This window comes from Protopterus annectens, chromosome 13.part0, assembly GCF_019279795.1.
Source record: "Protopterus annectens isolate FY-2018-M chromosome 13.part0, PAN1.0, whole genome shotgun sequence".
NCBI lineage: Eukaryota > Metazoa > Chordata > Ceratodontiformes > Protopteridae > Protopterus > Protopterus annectens.
Window position 1 is genome coordinate 817,986,912 of NC_056747.1, and position 18,618 is coordinate 818,005,529.

The following is an 18,618-nucleotide window of genomic DNA, read 5'->3' on the forward strand; positions in this document are numbered from 1 at the left end:
ACTGGATGGACAGATTAGTAGGGATATACTACCCTCATTTAGTGTTATTTTTTGTATTTAAAGTCATTATTATAATTTATAGGTAGCTGCTACTTACTAAGATCTTGCTGTATTTTTAGAGTAACAAACGTCGATGCTTTGAGAGGGGTGTATGCTTTGAAGATCCAGAAGAAAAGCCTGCAGTGGAACACTCAGAGTTGAAGGTTCAACTTAATTCCCAGACAAGAAATGCTTCTAGCTGCTCACCTCATACAGTATGTACTGAAGCATTTCTACTTTCTTTTAGGCAGTAAGGTTTGTTGTGTTATGCTGTGTAGAACCAAGAACACAATTAAATTTAATTTGTTAGGTAAACATTACATTTTTATTAGACCTAGACCAAGTTGTTTATAGGGGCTTGAACATTTGTGCCATTAAGTTTGTTACTACCATTAATAGTGAAGCTGTTGTCCTTAACTAGAAGATATCTTTTGTTTTTTTCTTAATTGCTCTAGATGATCATTTGATTCATCAAGTACTGATGCGTGAGTAAACTTAATTCATTTTTTTTAAATTGCACTCTTAATTCAGAAATAAATCAAGCTATAATTAGTGCACATTTGACTTTCATTGCAGGCATTAGCAGCTTTTAAAGTAAGTCACAAAAGTGGTGCTTTTTTCATATTATAAGCCTCTGTGTTTCTTTACACCAGATTTTTTGCTACGGCATTTGCTAAATTGTAAAGTAGGGTATAGTGCTGCTTAACACTTACTGCTGACCATTTTTCAGAATTTCAAAAGCTCAGAGCTCACTGCTAATGTTTTTTGGCTTTTGTTCCTTACCTAGAAAGATGTGTATATTAAAAATAGTCTGACACATTCTAATAAAATGTTTAGAAAATTAATTAGTCTATTTGTTAACAGGGTAACTGAAGTGGTTTTTAGACCCGTTTTAGCTACAACCAAGTCCAGACGGCACAAACAATTATACATTATATATATATATATATATATATATATATATATATATATATATATATATATATATACACACACACAGAGATGCAAGTAATATTTGCAGGAGGCACATGCTGAATGCTGGCTAAAGCTGATGCCGTGATGTTCCATGACCCGTGGCTAGAGAAGCAAAAGAAGGATTTATTCAGAATGTGAAAAGGTCACAGATAATCTGGAAGCTGTTTACACTGAGTCCGTAGGACTTTACTGGACTGTTTAAAGTTTATATGAAAACAGTGACAATGATAACAGTGAGTAAAGTGGGATGCTTGCATGGAGCCTGCTAAGTGGCAGTTTTATCAGATTTGAGACAAGGCTATTGAGACTATAAGGTAGACTGGGTTTGCGAAGGAAACCGCGAGGATAGTTGTGTTTAAAAGTAATAATAAAAAAAATTCTGCCAGACTCAGAACTTAAATTTGCCCTGGTACTGGTAAAGATCATGACATGCAGTAATCACATCAGATACTGTAGAAGTTAATTAAACCAGGTGAAAAAAATTAGTTGTGGTGAAGCTTACATTTTAGAGCATGATTATTTTGAAGTTATAATGAAGAATTAACTGTAATTTATGAATGCATTTAAAGAATGCAAGAAAAGAAACTTGAAAGTTAAATTATCCTTCCCTACTATTCTGAAGTCCCCCCCCCCAAAAAAAACATGATTACTTTTAAGACTCCAAATAAAGTATTTGCTAAGATAAGAGCTACCTCTGAGATCAGCACATTTGCAGGTGGAACAGGGTACAGAGACTTAAACTAGGCGATGTTGAGATTACTGGATAAATGGGATGACAGGTAAGATATAGGTTCATAGGTAATTACTAAGCTTGCTGCCCATTGTGGGCCATTTTAAGCCTAGCCAATTTACCTTTTGTTGCTCAAATTAACCAGTCCCATTTTGTGCTTTATTGGCCTTACCCATCCCATATTTGATAATTTTATTTTACCCCAATGAGAATATCTGGGATCATACCATAGGTAATGTGAAAGGAACCCATGCATGGGATAAAGGATTTAGGAGCTTGCTCTTTCCATTAGTTGTAGTACAGTGGGGATTGCTGAGCTAGGCTTTTGTTTCTCGTCCAAAGATCCATGTTGTGCTTGAAAAGGAACAAGGGTGTTCTATGTTTAACTTGGTTGGAGAGTCTGTTCCAGATTATTAATATCCTCTGTGAGATATACCTGTCCTTCTAAACCACTCTGTTGATGTTTTAGAAGAGGTTTAGATCTCTGGACCAGGTATTTCTGATGTCATTTGACTTGGTGATGTGCAATAAATTCATCAGTATTGGGTCAGAAGATGCTTTTTATGCTAGACACAGGGCACCTCTTAGTAGCGTGTAGGATGCCAAATATAGGAACATGGCTTTGAGTTGGTCTATGTAGGACATATTGTTTAGGCCTTGTATCCTTTTAGTAAGGTGTCTCTTTGATCATTCCAGTTGTTGCATGTCTGGACTGATACGTGCCAAAGGGGCATTAAACTTGATTGGTCTAATGTTGGCTGAATAAGGGGGGCAATGACATCCCTAGATCTAGACACAATCCCTTTGTTTATAAACTGAGCAATATGAAAGGACTTGTGTAAATGGATGCATGTTGGTCAAAAGTTAGGTTACTGTTCACATAACTTCTCAACTAATGAACATTATTTAAGGGTATATTGTCAATGTGGTAGTTCTCCTGTGTAGATGACTTTGTAAAGGATACGATAATTAATTTTTTTTGGCATTTAGTTTCAGTCCATGATTTTGGCACTTATTTATTTGGGGGTAAGCCTTCCTGCAGAATGGCTAACTTGTTTGGGGATTTTGTTACTGCCCCTAGCTTGCCGTCATATTTTGGTACTGGCTTTTACTTCAGAGAAGTAGATGCCAAACAGGAGATATTCCAGCACATAACTCTGGGGGACCCCACTGGTGACTGATCTCTGTAGGTATAATTTCCCCTATTTTAATTTCCGGCATCCTGTCTGTGGAGCTGGCAGTCCAGCGGGTGACATGGGGGTTTATTCCCAGTTTATTTCACTTTTCTACTATGAGTATGTAAATGGAAAGCGATTGCTCTGTGTGTATGATACCTGGCACAAGATGGCTGAATAGATTAGAAAATTCTACCTGCACTGAGCCCTGGGTTAATAGAGGGGAAATTTACTATCATGTACATGCTGAAATTTTATGCAGTGGAGTTATACGAAGGCTAAATTGAATTTGTGCATTGGGTGAGCATTTGTTTGTCTTTTGCATTCATGTAACCATTGTATTGTAAAAATTATTTCATACTCTGCTCTTGCTGTGAAGAGGTAATTGCTATTAGAATTTGGTCAGAAGATTTATTTTTAGCAGTAATTCTAGCAAGTGCAAGAAATTATTGAGTCCCTTAATCATAATTTAATGACATATGATTAATGCCAGATATGGGAAGAGTCAAGCATATGAAATTATAGTTATGAGTTGAGTTGAACAAATCTCAAATGGTGAAATACTCCCACCAGGTTATAATATCTTCTGATCTGATAGACCTGTAAAAGAAGGTGGTGGCGTGGCCATCCTCTACTCATTCTTAACCTCTCACCATACCCTTCCCCAATTCCTGACTTCCTCCCAGCTGAAATCATCATCCTTAACTGCCATCTGAATCCCCACAAAAAACTTGCAATTGCCTCTATCTACCTTCCTCCTGGTAACAATCTGCCCATTCTTGAAAACATCCTATCCTGGTTCTCCCACAACATACCATATGAGACATTTATCCTTGGTGATGTCAACATTGATTGGTCCAAACTCACAACTGACTCTGCCCAACTCATTATCCACCTACACGGCTTCCACCAACTTATAACATCTCCCACTCGCTTCCATAAAAATTCCACTTCCAGCTCCATCATAAACTGGATCCTTACCAATTCCCCCCACCAGTACCACAATCCCACCACCTTACCTGACTCCCTCAGTGATCATCTCCCTACCACCATCTTAAGACACTACTCCCATATTCCTAAACCCCACCTTATCAAAGACTGTCGAAAGCTATCGACTTTCAATTCATCCCAATTTAACTCCATTCTCTACAACATAGATTGGTCCATCCTAAAACACCTCCCCCTAAACGATGCTGTAAGCACTCTTCATGAATACTCAACTCCTTAGCTCCCTCTAGGAAGATCAGAGTAAAATCAAACCATACTCCCTGGCTCTCCAAAGAAACTAGGTCCCTTATGAAACAAAGCGATCATGCTTGGAAAACCTGGACTAAAACTAAACAACCACCTTTTCTTCAAAAATACAGGCAACTGAGGAACCTTGCAAAAAAACATACAACTAATGACAAAAAGTTATAGTATAGCTCTGCTCAGCTTAACAACAAATCCAATCCTCGAAAATTTTGGTCAACTCTCAACAACATCCTCTATCCTGGAAAGCCCTCTAATCCCTCCCCATACCCTAACTCTTCCTCTCAGGAAACAGCTACCCTCCTGAATAAACACTTTATCTCTTCCATCCAAAATCTGGTAACCTCTAAGCCAAACTCTACTTCGACACCCACCACTCCAAGTCCCACTAACACAACTTTTTATTTTGAGCCAGTTCCCATTACTTACATCAAATCTCTACTACTCAAGCTAAAACCTTGCTCTCCTTCCACTGACAATCCATCTCCTACATTCCTCAAACTTGCTGCTGACTCAATTGCCTATCCTGCATCTATATTAATTAATCAATCTATTCTGAAATCAACCGTCCCACCCTTTGGAAATCTTTCTACACTATCCCTCTTCATAAAGGTGGAAACTCCACTGACCCCCCAAACTACCGACCCATTACCATTCTGTCCGCCCTCTCCAAGATATTAGAAAAATGTATTCACTCACAACTTCTCAATCACCTCCTCACACACCACTTACTTACCCCTACTCAACATGGATTTCGTCCTCACCACCACTGCCCTCCTCTCCTTCACTCATATCATTGCAGAGGCCCTAGACGACAATAAACTCATTTTCTGTCTCTTCCTAGATCTCTCCAAAGTTTTTGATACTGTCTGTCATCCTCTAATACTATCCAAATTTGCAAATCTCCACCTATCCCCCTCCACACTTTCCTGGTTTAATAGTTACCTATCTGGTAGGGAACAGTCTGTCAAATGGCTGTCATCCTCCTCACCTTTCCTTCCCATCTCCACTGGTGTTCCCCAAGGCTCCATCTTGGGACCCCTTTTGTTTAACATCTTCCCCAATAATCTTTACACCTCATGCAAAAGAATCCTCCCTTATTCATTATGCCGACTCCACACTTATATCCATCTCAAATAACATTCCTGAACTACACTCCCTGACCCAACAGGCCCTACTATACACTGAACAATGGCTCTCTCACAACCTATTGATCCTAAATCCCAAAAAGAACAAGCTCCTACTTTTTCTTCCTCGTTCTCTTTCTCATCACAAAACCTCCTTTTTTATTACATCTTCTAACAATACAAACATCCAACCTGACACCCACACAAAACTCCTAGGGGTCATTATCGATGATGAACTCAAGTTCAACTTACACATACTCCAGTGTATAAAAAAAACAAATCAGAAACTAGGTCTGCTATATCAGAACAAAAAATTCCCAACCCCTGAATCTCGACTTACCCTGGGCCAGGCACTCCTCCTCCCCTCCCTCTTATACACCGCCCCAGTTATTACCAATATCCAGGCCTCCACTCTAAACAAACTGCAACAGACTTACCATAAAATAGCCAGATTCATTACTAACTCCCCATACAACTCACACCACTGCATTTCTTTAAACTCTTCAATGGCTTGAACTTCCCCAGTTTCTGCTATCTTATCAATTTCATATGCTACACTCTATTCTTTATAAACCCTCCTTCTGTCCATCTCTGTCTTCCTTACTCTCCATCTACATCCCATCCCGGACCCCTCCGTACTTCTAACCAACAATTACATGATATCTACCACCCAAAAAGGTCAGTAGGCAAACTACCCTACAAACACTCCCTTGCTTGGAACAAACTTCCCCTTGACTTACGTTCAATCCCCCACACCTCACACTTTAAAAATGAACTAAAAGCTTATTTTCTCAATTCCAGAACCTGTCCTTGCCATGACCCTATCTAGTCTTCCTTCCCTTTATGTACCCTCAAAAGGACCATACTTAGTACCTCATTACACCTCTCTCTCCAATGTGTCTACTATGCATTTGCACAATTTTATACAAACAAAAAAATGTTTATTGTTGACCTATTGAACTATATCAATGTAAAATTGTTACTTAGCTTCTTTGTAATGCAACTTTAACTTTATGCATGTAACCCAACATATGTGAATCATTTTGCTATAACTGCTGTTATATCAATATTGTTTAAAGTTGTCCTTGTTTTAAAATGTAATACTGGAGCTTTTCTCCTCGGGTCTCCACTGAAAATGGGCCACAAGCCCAGTTGGACAAACCCGGTTAACAAATATCAATAAATAAATAAATAAATTGAACATAAGATATTATGGTCCACCTTAGTAACAGCAGTTGACATATTACATTGTATAAGTACGTTTCCTAAAAACTGTATTCCTTTTTCAATGGTGAAGATAGGGCAAGTACTGTGTAAGCTCGTGAATGCAGTTAGTAGTGGTTTGTATTTTTTTGTTACATTTTATGGCAATTAATGTTCATGAAACTTTTGAGTAAGAATATTGACCAAAGTTATTAAAATTGGTAGAAATGTCATTTATTTAGAAGTGTTAAGGATTTGTGTGTTAAGAATTCTTAACAAATGTTACTAACAGCTGTTTGTGTATATAAATGATTGCGCGTGAATGTGTGTTTATATGGGTGCAGTAAATGTTAACAGCAAGATCTGCAGTATCAAAATATAGTTCAGAATGTATACAGAAGTGAGTGAGTTGGTGTAAAGGTTGGGAGTGTGTTTGTGAAAGTGCTAGCAGGTTAAAGTAGGGGTTAGGTAAGGGGATAGCTTTCGTGTTGTGTGTGGTTTTGCTGCATGTTTCTGTGTCTGAGCCTGTCTTGTACATTGGTAGTGCTATAGAAATTGTTTTTTTTCCTAAGATAAAGTGCAAGGTTAGAGGCAAGGATGTGATTAGGCATGCATTGGTAAGCCCCCCACACCACACCACCTTACTAGTGCATGATAGCAGTAATCCTAATCCTACACTAGGAAAACCCTTTCTGTGACACTACCACTGTTCAGACAAACCATTTCCTATGGTATTATTATGGTTTGGGGAGGGGTGTTCTATTTTATTGTATTTTTAATGTCGAATAATTAGTAAAGTAGGTTGTTTGCTTTTTTGCAATTTATTTTCCTGTGGTGTGAGTGTTTTTTTGTCTCTGTTTTGAGTGTCAACATTTTGTTGTGTTACCATTTTAGAGCTATCAGTCTTTTGGTGTCTACATTTTGATGTGTCATATCATATATAAAATTCACCAGGTATTAAGATTAAGATTCCTATTTGCTGAAAAATGTCTGTCCTAAAGATATTCAGTAGGTGCTTGAGTGGAGGAGGTATTGGTTGAGGTTCAGCTAATGCTGCCATGAGCAGTGTTCTGGGAATGGTTGTCTGTGTGCTAATGGATGGATGTAAGGCTAGAAGTTGGTAGCACTGCAGTGTAAATAATGATAAAGGATAACTGTAACAAAAGAGGAGGCTTTTTAAAATTTGAAGAGTAATGATGTAAATTGATTTGGCAGAATGGCACCTACTAGTATGATTTATTAATGTTAAGGAAGGGATGGTGGATAAGGTGTATGGGATCCAGAAAGATAAAACCAGCTTTCTACCCAAGCTGATAAGATGAAATAAATGGGAGGAAAAGTAGGAAACTGTGTGATTGAAATATGATTTCTCTCCATGAAAATATGTGTGTGATGATTGAGGAACTTGCCCGGAAATTCTGAAGTATTACACTATTGTGAGATTTAGAATACCACAAAAAAAGTAATTGTCATTATTAAGATTGAGTAAGAGCATGGTATTTGAATCTTTATATTAAAATGTTTGTGTAATGTAAATACTATAACTTGTTTTTATTAACAGCAATAAAGAAGTAAGTGGAGAGAGAATCAGGACATACTGAAAATGTTATTGGAAGCACCTAAAAGAGAACTGAAATTGGAGTGGGCTAAAGAAACACAGAAATAAGTGGAAAGACAGGGTTACTCTCATATCGGGAAGGAAGCAGGAACAAGATAGGGAGACCGTGATCTGGAGATGGGATAAAAACCAAACAAAATAAGATACTAGTCAGAACTATTGGTAGGGAACAGGGTTAAGAAATGGAATGAAATACAGGAGTATCGGACCGAAGAAAACTTGGGAGTGTGAATATATAGGTTTAATAAATGTCTGGAATATAATCCAGAAGAAAACAGGAATGGAGGAGATGGTACTGGAGTTTATACAAGCTATAGAAACAAGAAGAGTAGAGGGGGAAGATGATGAAATGATAGAAATAGTTAAAAGGCGGATGCAGACTAAGGGGAGTAGATAGGAGTCACCATGGTAAATGAAGAGGTGTAACCACTGAGGCTGGGCAGAGGGTGATGTATGATAGACAAACATGCATGAGGACTGGGCAGTATGGAAAAAGAGGTTGGAAATAAACAGTGGTTTATAAATCAATAAAGTGTTGGCACTAAAAAAAGACAATAAAGAAGTCTTTCAAAAATAGTATTACAAATACATTTTATTTTATTTCAGCATTTTATTAACAGATTTATCATAGGCTGATTTTCTTGCAAATAATTAGTTTAGTATGCATTCAAGTGTGTATGCAATTATTATTGAATGTAAATGCAATAATGTTAAGTTGTCAATCTCGCCTTCATTCTTGCTTGATGGGTTCGGAGCCGATCCTCGGCTCCGACTCGGCACTTTGCTAAGCTCGAGAGTCACTTTTACCAGCTCGAGGCAGCCCCATATCCCATGATGCAAGGCGGTAAGTACCCAGATCTCGTTTGCCGCTTCGCTGATGAGGTCCTCCTTTTACCAGCTCCTGGTAAGTGTTTAAACTTAAACTGCTTTTAGCCTCTTTTCACTTTTAAACTATTTTTTCTTAGAATTCTTTCATTTTTAGTTAATTGTAAGCCCCTTTTTGACTAAAATTATCCTTCCTCCTAAATTTTTTTTTTTTTAGTCAGGCCTTCCTTCCCTCCCATCCCCCCCCCCCCCCGTCAGGGTGTGTGTGTGTGAGGTTTTTACTGCTTACACTTTAATTTTAATTGTTTGTTTGGGACTGTGTGTGTTCTGTTTTTGTGTCCACTATGTCCAAAGAGCAGAGGGTCTCAGGCTTTAAGAAGTGTGACTCGTGCTGTCAGAAGATGTCTCTGACAGACGGTCACACTTCTTGTTTATACTGCCTGGGACCTCTCCACCTGCAGGACTCCTGTGCAATATGTCATTCTTTTAGCCAGAGAGTCCTGCAGGAAAGGAGAAACAAACTTATTTTAAGGGGACTCCTTAAACCAGAGGGCTCTCCGGCCAAATCGGCTCCGGGAAAGCCTTCCAAGTCTAAGGCCCAGGCTTCTGTACCAAAGCCTTCGGCCTTGGCTCCGACTATGTCGGAGTCGAGATCGGCTCCGGCTGGAGCCGATCCGACCTTGGCTAAATCTTCGGCACCGATGGCTATCGGTGCCGATACTTCTTTGGTCACTTTGGTGTCGGTTCCGAGTACTGGCTCCAACCACCATGTGGCCCAGGCTTCGGTGTCGGCGCCGACCGGCTCCGACACCGCTATTTCGATGCCTGCATCGGCTCCGGCTGGAGCCGATGCATCTAGATCTTCTCTTGGAGCTGAAAAGTTATCGGCTCCGACTGGATCAGTGGGTTTGTCGGCTCCAATGGTTCCTTCGAGGAAGAGGTCCAGGTCCCCCTCTTTGGAACCAATTCTGTCGGCTCCAGCCTCACCTCTTCTTTCGGAACGGAGCCATCGGAGCCGATCATCTAGGTCGTCCAGGCTATCAGACCATGATTTAGAGAGGGTGGTAAGCAGATTATTAAAATCACAGGCACTGGCCCAGATGCTTCATAGTCCGTCTCAACAGACGACTATTAGTCCACACCCCTTTCAACTTCCTCCTTCGACTCTACCACAGAGTTTGGAGCTGGAGTCTACGGGAATAGTTATGGCTATGGCTGAGGGGCAGATACCCCCTCCTTCTGCACCTTCAGCATCTACTCTTATCTCCTCCTCGAGACCTTCCTTGGAGGGATTCGGTGGTCGGGCTTCCCTGGTCTCCTCCGAGGGGGTGAGTGGCATCGGACCCTTGTCCGACCCGCTCTTCCCTTGGAGCTTGCCTTGGTGAGCTCGGCTCCGACATCTGCCTCGGAGCCTTCCCTTCGGTGGGCCCGGAGTCCCAGTTTCTTCGAACGAGTTCTCTCGGATCTCCTGGGAGGGGCCTTCGAGGTGATGAAGAGTGTGCTGGCCACTGGGCTCAGTCAGCAGTCTATTCCCTTAGCTCCTCCCTCTACAGTGCCTGTCGATATCTCTTCCATCTCTCTTGCTCCCGGACCTAGAGATCCACCGCCTCAGGTTTCCCCACTGGGAAGAACCCCCTCTTCCGAGGATTCTCCTGACCAGTCAGGAGATCCTCCACGCAAGAGGACTTGTAAGAGGAAACACCTGGACTCCCCTGAGTCTACCACTTCAGATACCAACTTAGATGAGTCGGAGGGATCCCCAAGATCCCCCTCTGAGGATGTCTCCTTTTCAGACATCCTAGAACTCCTAAAACAGAGGGGAAACTGGCCCTCCATAAATCCCTCCGAGGATGAGTTTGTATACCTAGAGGCGTTTGGATCTCGACCCTCCACCTCCTGGGTGTCTCCACCTTTCGACCCCCTTATGGAGGTTATTGCTCGAAAGGCTTGGGCTGCTCCTGATTCTGTAGAGCCAGTTCCTAGGAGGCCGTCTAAATTTATTACAGCCCCTTCTGAAAAGCAATTCCTTACAAAAGGTGTCCCTGTTGATGCCATGGTGGTGGCGGCCGCCACTAAGAAGGAACTTGCAGATCCTTCCGTACCCTCCTAATAAGGATTCTAGGACCATGGATAGGTATGGTAAGCGGATGTTCTCCTCAGCGACCTTTGCCATGCGTTCGCTGAACTATTTATGTCACTTCACCAGACTCCAAAGGGACATCCTTAAGGAACTAGGTGAAGTAGTGCAGGATCCTACGGCTGCAGGGGCTCAAGAAAAGATTGCTTCTCAGCTAGGAATCCTTAATTCTATAGCTAACTCCTCCATGCGACTGATCTCGTATGCAGCAGATGGAGCGAGTAGAGCTGCGGGTACAGGAGTGGCTCTTAGACGTCAATCCTGGATGCGGCTCTGTAATTTTGCAGATCCCTTTAAGGCATCCTTCACGAATTCTCCCTTTGATGGGTCAGCATTGTTTGGCCCTCAAGTGAAGGATACATTGACCAGGTGTGAGCAGGACAGCAAGACTCTTTCTGCCGTAGGGGTCTGTTTTTCTACCCCCTCTAGACCTTACCCCAAAGGTCAGAAGGGCGGAAAAATGTGGTTCCGTAAATCCCAGGGAGTCACGCCAGACGCACGTGGGCAGTTTACCCCTAGAGGCAGAGGGGGTAATAATAACAGACGCTCTAGAGGCAGAGGGGGTCCACAAAACCAGGGAAGCAGAGAGCCTCTCTCTGACAAGCCCTTCCAGCATCCCTGAGATGTTGCCCGACTGCCCATCCTTGGAGGCAGTCGGGGGAAGACTATCGCTGTACCCAGAAGCCTGGCGTTCCCTCTCTCAAGACAGATGGGTACAGTCGATCATATCCGAGGGTTACAAGATTCCTTTCGAGGAAAGTCCTTTCACTCACAAAAATTCCCTTCCAGATGTGCCACCCGGTCTAAGGGAAATTGCAAAGTTAGAAGTATCAAAGCTTCTACTAAAAAGGGCCATTCAGCCAGTTACAACAGACCATTCAGAGCCCGGAATCTACTCAAGATTCTTTTTGGTCCCCAAAAAGACGGGAGACTGAAGACCAATATTGGATCTCAGCAGACTCAACAAGTCTGTGAGAAAGACAAGATTTCGAATGGTCACACTTCAGTCAATTTTGCCCTTCTTAGAAAAGGACAACTGGATGTGCTCAATAGACCTTCAGGACACGTACTATCACATAAAAATTCACAGACGCTCCAGAAGGTTTCTCCGCTTTCGGCTGGGGTCCAGTCATTTTCAATTCAGAGCCCTGCCCTTTGGTCTCACTACAGCCCCCAGAGTGTTCACCAAATGTATGGCAGTGGTCACGGCTCACCTGAGATGTCAAGGATTCCAGGTGTTTCCGTATCTCGACGACTGGCTCCTTTCAGCCACCACCAGGCATCAACTTCTTCAAGCCAGGGATTACACCCTAAATCTCTGCACTCAATTAGGAATTTCGATCAACTACGAAAAATCCTCCTTATTGCCCTGCCAGTCTATTACTTTCATAGGCGCAAACTTAAACACTGTTCGGATGCCAGCAACCCTCACAGACCAAAGAATCTCAGATATCCAAAGTCACGTGAGGATCATCCTTGCCTGCAAAAAGGTGCAAGCCAGAATGGTTCTGAAGGTGTTGGGCCTCATGGCTGCGGCCATTACCCTTCTTCCCCTGGCCCGCTTCTACATGCGTCTTCTTCAATGGATGTTGTTCACCCAGTGGTCTTACCAACAACTTCCCATGCGTCACAAAATCCTGGTGACACAAATTTGCAAGAATCATCTATCATGGTGGATTTCTTCTCCCCAGATTCATCAAGGCAGACCCTTTGTATCCCCGGCCCCGGTAGCCACAGTCACTATGGACGCCTCCCTGATCGGGTGGGGGGGTCATTATCAGGGCAGGATGGTTCATGGGACATGGCAACCGTTCGAATACCACCTGCACATAAATGTCCTAGAGATGAGAGCAGTGCTTTTAACATTGCAAGCCCTCAACGACTTTCTTCCCTTGGGAACAATTGCAGTTTACACAGACAACATGTCTGTAGTATGGTATATCAACAAACAGGGCGGAACCAAGTCCTACCCTTTGTGTCGAGAAGCTCTCAGACTTTGGCAATGGGCGATCTCCTCTCATCGGTTTCTGGTAGCAACGCATATCCCTGGGAAAACCAACATTCTAGCGGACAGATTGAGTAGAGCTATTCTCATGCCTCACGAGTGGTCTCTCAAACAATCTATAGTGGAGGAGATTTTTCTAGAATGGGGCCGCCCATGTTGCGATCTTTTTGCTACTCCCCAAAACAGCAAATGCCCAGACTTCTTTTCTCTCTTCCCACTGCCAGGCCATCCCCCCAGAGACGCTTTAACCCAGGATTGGCCCCAGGGACTTCTTTATGCATTTCCTCCCTTTCCGTTGATTCCACAAGTACTCCAGAAAGCCACCGTTTTGAGAGCCAAAATGATTCTCATTGCTCCCTATTGGCCTTGACAAATTTGGTTTCCGTCCCTCCATCGTCACCTATTGGTGCAGCCGTGGCATCTGGACCCAGTGCCAGACCTTCTGATTCACCAATCGGGTCAGCTGCATCGGTCTATTCCTTCTCTCAACCTCACAGCTTGGTTGCTCCACTTCCTTCCTTAGCCAGGCTTCCTATGATCTCTAATCCTGTTAGGGATATCATAGTGGCTTCCCTTAAATCCTCTACTAGAAGGATTTATACCAGCAAGTGGAAACGCTTCTCTTGTTGGGCAAAAGCTAAAAATATAGATCTCTTTACTGCCCCTGTTCAAGCAGTTTTGGATTTCTTAGCGGAAATCTTTCACTGGCTCTTCATCTTCCACGGTCAAAGTTCAGTTGGCTGCTATCTCAATTTTCATGTCGGGTTTGCAGATCACAACATTATGTCCCACAGGCTTTGTAGAGCCTTTCTAAAAGGAATTTTTCTCCTGAAACCTCCAGTCAGGAGTCCTCCTCCTCAATGGGACCTAAATCTAGTGCTGACATCCTTAATTCTTCCTCCCTTCGAGCCAGCTGTTTCATGTTCCCTGAAATTTCTTTCATGGAAAACACTCTTCCTTGTTGCTATTACCTCGGCAAGGAGAGTGTCAGAACTTCATGCTCTCTCTGTTCGTCCCCCTTATTTGGTCTTCCACAAAGACAGGGTATCCTTGAGAACTAATCCAACCTTTTTGCCTAAGGTGGCCTCGAAAAATAATTTGAACCAGTCTATTGACCTCCCTGTATTTTTCCCTAATTACTCCAACAGATCGGAACAAAAATTACATTATCTTGATGTTCACCGCCAACTCGGATATTATTTGGACAGAACAAAACAATTCAGGAAATCCGATCAGCTCTTTCTTTCTTATGCTGAAAACAAGAAAGGCCTTCCTGTCTCCAAAGTGACCTTATCTAGATGGCTTTCTTCCACCATCTCCGAAATCTATCAGCTCAGGGGAAAACAGCTGTGCTCAAAACCTAAAGCGCATTCAACCAGAAGCTTAGCCACTTCTACAGCTTTTCAGGCTAGACTTCCATTAGACACTATTTGTGCAGCAGCCACTTGGGCCACTCCTCATACCTTTGTTTCTCATTACAAATTGGATTTGGCCTCCAGGGATAGAACCAGTTTTGGCTCTACAGTTCTCAAGAGTCTGTTCCATTGAGCCACCCAGGATAGAGGTGCTAGGACTTGGTCCCATCAAGCAAGAAGGAAGGCGAGATTGACAACTTAACATTGAGAAGTTATGTACCTACCATAACGTTCCATGTTAGTTGTCTTCTCTCACCTTCTTTCTTGCGACCCTCCCTCCTGCCCCCTGGCCTGGACAGACCTTTTTCTCCCTATATGGAAGAATGCTTCTTAAGACCAGCTAGTTCTGGTCTACCTTATAGCCCATCCTTTAGGCTTTTTGCCTTTCTTTCCTTCTGGGAAGTTTTTTGTGCTAGGTGTTATTGCCTATAGGTACCAAACGAGATCTGGGTACTTACCGCCTTGCATCATGGGATATGGGGCTGCTTCGAGCTGGTAAAAGTGACTCTCGAGCTTAGCAAAGTGCCAAGTCGGAGCCGAGGATCGGCTCCGAACCCATCAAGCAAGAAAGAAGGCGAGAGAAGACAACTAACATGGAACGTTATGGTAGGTACATAACTTCTCATTATATTTCATTGGAATGAATTCAGTTGATACGAGACATTATCTCTGTAACACTGGTACATAAAGACATTAAGTTAGGTACTCTTTACAGATGATGTTCATTTATGCTGTGGAGATGTATGCTATTCCAGTATGCTGATGCCCCTTTTCTGGCATCTGTCCAGTATCTGTGTCAGTGAGGCTGTACTTAGAGAACACACTGCTCTGTGATCTTCAAGTAGTAGTGAGTGATGGCTATAACTGATAGTTTTAGAGAGAGTTGGGCAGTGTCCCAGGTGCAATAATTTAAACAGAAAAGTATTTTAAGCAATGTAACAGCAGGTTAGGATGATAAAGGATAACGAGGGAAATGTACTCACAAGCGAGGAGAGTGAGTTGAGCAGATGGAAAGAGTACTTTGAGGGGTGAATGAATGGAGAGAATAAGAGAGAGAGAGATGGTTGGATGATGTGGGGATAGTGAATCAGGAAGTGCAACATACTAGCAAGGAGGAAATAAGGACAGTTATGAAGAGGATGAAGAACGGAAATGCTGTTTGTCCAGATGACTTACCTGTGGAAGTATGGAGATGTTTAGGAGAGATGGCAATGGTTTTTTTAACCATATTGTTAAACGACATCTTAGGAAGTGAGAAGATGCCTAAGGAGTGGAGAAATGTATTGGTACCAATTTTTAAGAGTAAGGGTGATGTGCATAGCTATAGTAACTGCAGAGGGATACAATTGATCAGCCACAGCATGAAGTTATGGAAAAGAGTAGTGGAAGCTAGGTTAAGAAAGGAAGAGATACTTAGTGTGCAGCAGTATGGTTTTATGCCAGGAAAGAGCACTACAGACGAGGTGTTTGCCCTGAGGGTGTTGATGGAGAAATATAGAGAGGGTCAGAAGGAGTTGCATTGTCTCTTTGTTGATTTAGAGAAAGCATATGACAGGGTGCTTAGAGATGACTTGTGGTATTGTATGAGGAAGTCGGGAGTGGCAGAGAAGTATGTAAGCGTGATACAGGATATGTATGAGGGCAGTGTGATAGTGGTGAGGTCTGCAGTATGAATGATGGATGTGTTCATGGTGGAGGTGGGATTGTATAAAGGATCAGCTCTTAGCCCTTTCTTATTTGCAGTGGTGATGGACAGGTTGACAGACAAGATCAGACAGGTGTCCCCGTGGACTATGATTGTGAATATTTGAGAATATTACTTAATGTCATTGATATACCACGAGATTTAAAAAGACTATTTCACTTATGTGTAGAAATGTATAGTGCATTTTGCTAAGATGTTATAACAGCAGTATTATGTTCATTGCAAGGATTAGAGGTTAACTTGCTAAGTTTACTAACCATTTACCTTCAAGAAGCTTCACTGTTATAACCCTATCTTGAGGTGTGTGTGTGTGTATATGTATGTATGTATGTATATATATTTACACACACACACACACACACACACACACACAGTAAACCCTCAGTTAACCGATACTCAAGCAACCTGCAAAAAATATAGAAGAAATTCAGTACAATTTTCATGCGTTACACTTTCTGTTTTCCCCCACAGAAATATACTTTATGTTTTTAGAGTTTTTGAATTTTAAAAAGGAAGATGGGAATAAATTCCCATTCTCCCCCACCTGATAACAAGTCAGACCAAACAAATAGTATTGGGTGCAGTTATTCAGACATATTTTTAATAATAACTTTCAAGCAACCCGAAACTACAGATCTGAAGTAGTTGACCTCATTTGGTCTTCAACCTGTGGGTTATGGATCCATATCGGATCCGACACAGCCACATATCCAGCATCTGATCTGAGCTCCAAGCTCCTCCCCTTACCCATAATGCCCCTGTCTCCTTCCTCTCTCCAGATCTCGTTTGCTGCTGAAACAGCTAGGATCGTGGTCTGAACTCTGAGCGTCTTTTGGTAGGTGAGTTGCTTTTTGGGGTCTCTTTCTCTATCTATCTTAAAATTTCTATTCCCTATCTATCTTACCTTCTGTACCGGTGTTTGGTCATCGGTTAAAAAAAAAAAAAAAATAATAATTTCCCCTTCTCTTCTTCTTCTAGTTTTTCTGTGTGTGTCTGTGTGTTCTGCTAGCCGGTTAGGGAGTATGTCCAATACCCCAAAACCAGGGTTTAGGAAGTGCACTAGTGTGTGGCCATAAGCTCTCCCCAGCCGATGACCACACTCTGTGCATGGTATGCATGTTTGCTGCTTACCCCCTGTTCTGTCTGTGCTGTGTTTAACCTGCGGGCCCTTAAGGACAGGCAGGATAAGCATATCCTAAAGGGATTACTTCCCTCCTCATGGACGGCAGCCACGGCAGCCCCCGCACCCCCGGCCTGTACCACGGCTTCAGCTTCTTCTCTTTCCCAGGCCTTTGGGACTCAAACTCCTGCTAAGAGGTCCAGGGAAGGAGAGAAGCAGCATAAAAAAGGCAGAAGAAACGGTCGCCTGACTGTTCAGCTCCGGCAGGGTCTCCGCCGAAATCCAAGCCTCTGATCGGGCCAGGTTCTCCTCAGCTCCACTCTCTCAGGATTTCCCTGAGCCGGAGGAGTCCCGGTCTCCTGTTCGGGCCTCCCCTCATTGGCACTCCCGGACGGTGTTTTTGGCCTCCTCCCTTTCAACACGGAGCCTGAGCGAAGCGGAGATGGATGGGATGATCCGGAAGTTCATCCGCACCCAAATCCAGATGAGTCTTGCCTGCCCCCTCTCCCTTCGGAGCGGGGAGCTCCCAGTCCTTCTTTACTCCAATAACTCCTCTGATCCGATCTTTGGTTTCAGAGCCTTTGGATCCGAGGACCCTCAGGGTCGTGGTGTTGGCACTGATAGTACCTTGTACCTCGACGCCGGCCATTGCCTTGAGTGTGTTGGATCCGAGCTCTCGGCATCAGATCCGATGGGTTGCTGTCTGCTCTAAGTGCTTTTGAGCACAGTCTTCCACTCAGCATCTCAGCTCCTGGAGTCTCGGCTCTGACTCCCCTGTCAGTTCAGAGGGGGACCTCTCCTACTGGCACTTCACAGGATGTCTGCTGCCCTTCGGCCTTTGACATGGTGGAGAGGGTTCTCTCGAGTTCGTCGAAGTCCTTGACCATCTCGTCCTCTGACTCTGCCCTGACACCCTTTGTTTTGGGTACAGCCCTGACCATCGTGCCATCTCAGAGACTGCATGTGCCCAGTTTACCACAGGAAGCTCCCCTGAGGGAGAAGCAAGAGATTTGCGAGTCCTCCCCAAAAACGGACATGTAAAAGGAGCCATCTGGACTCCTATCTGGGAATTGATGAAGGATCAGCAATAAAACATGAACAAATGCGAATAAAGCTCAGTAAGGAGTACTTTAGAAGACTTAAATTAATCCTGAAAACAGCATTGAGATCTAGGAACAAGATCCAAGCCATAAATCAATTTGCTCTTCCTGTCCTAAGTTATAGTTTTGGAGTGATTGACTGGCCCCAAAAAGTGTTGGATAGATTGGATATTAAAACAAGTAGGATGGTTCA

The 18,618-nt window shown here is 42.9% G+C and overlaps 1 protein-coding gene across 3 annotated transcripts in view; it reads left to right on the forward strand.

Annotated features, from left to right (window-relative positions):
* Nucleotides 1–18,618, forward strand: part of BRIP1 (BRCA1 interacting helicase 1) — a 2,367,390-nt gene that overhangs the window by 482,695 nt on the left and 1,866,077 nt on the right. For 2 of the 3 annotated variants that reach the window (XM_044054537.1, XM_044054538.1), the window contains exon 6: nucleotides 120–254. The exons of the other annotated variant lie outside the window; for it this stretch is intronic. In XM_044054537.1, coding sequence (XP_043910472.1) covers nucleotides 120–254 — 135 coding nt within the window. The remainder of the gene's footprint in view (nucleotides 1–119; nucleotides 255–18,618) is intronic. 3 annotated transcript variants of the gene reach the window in all.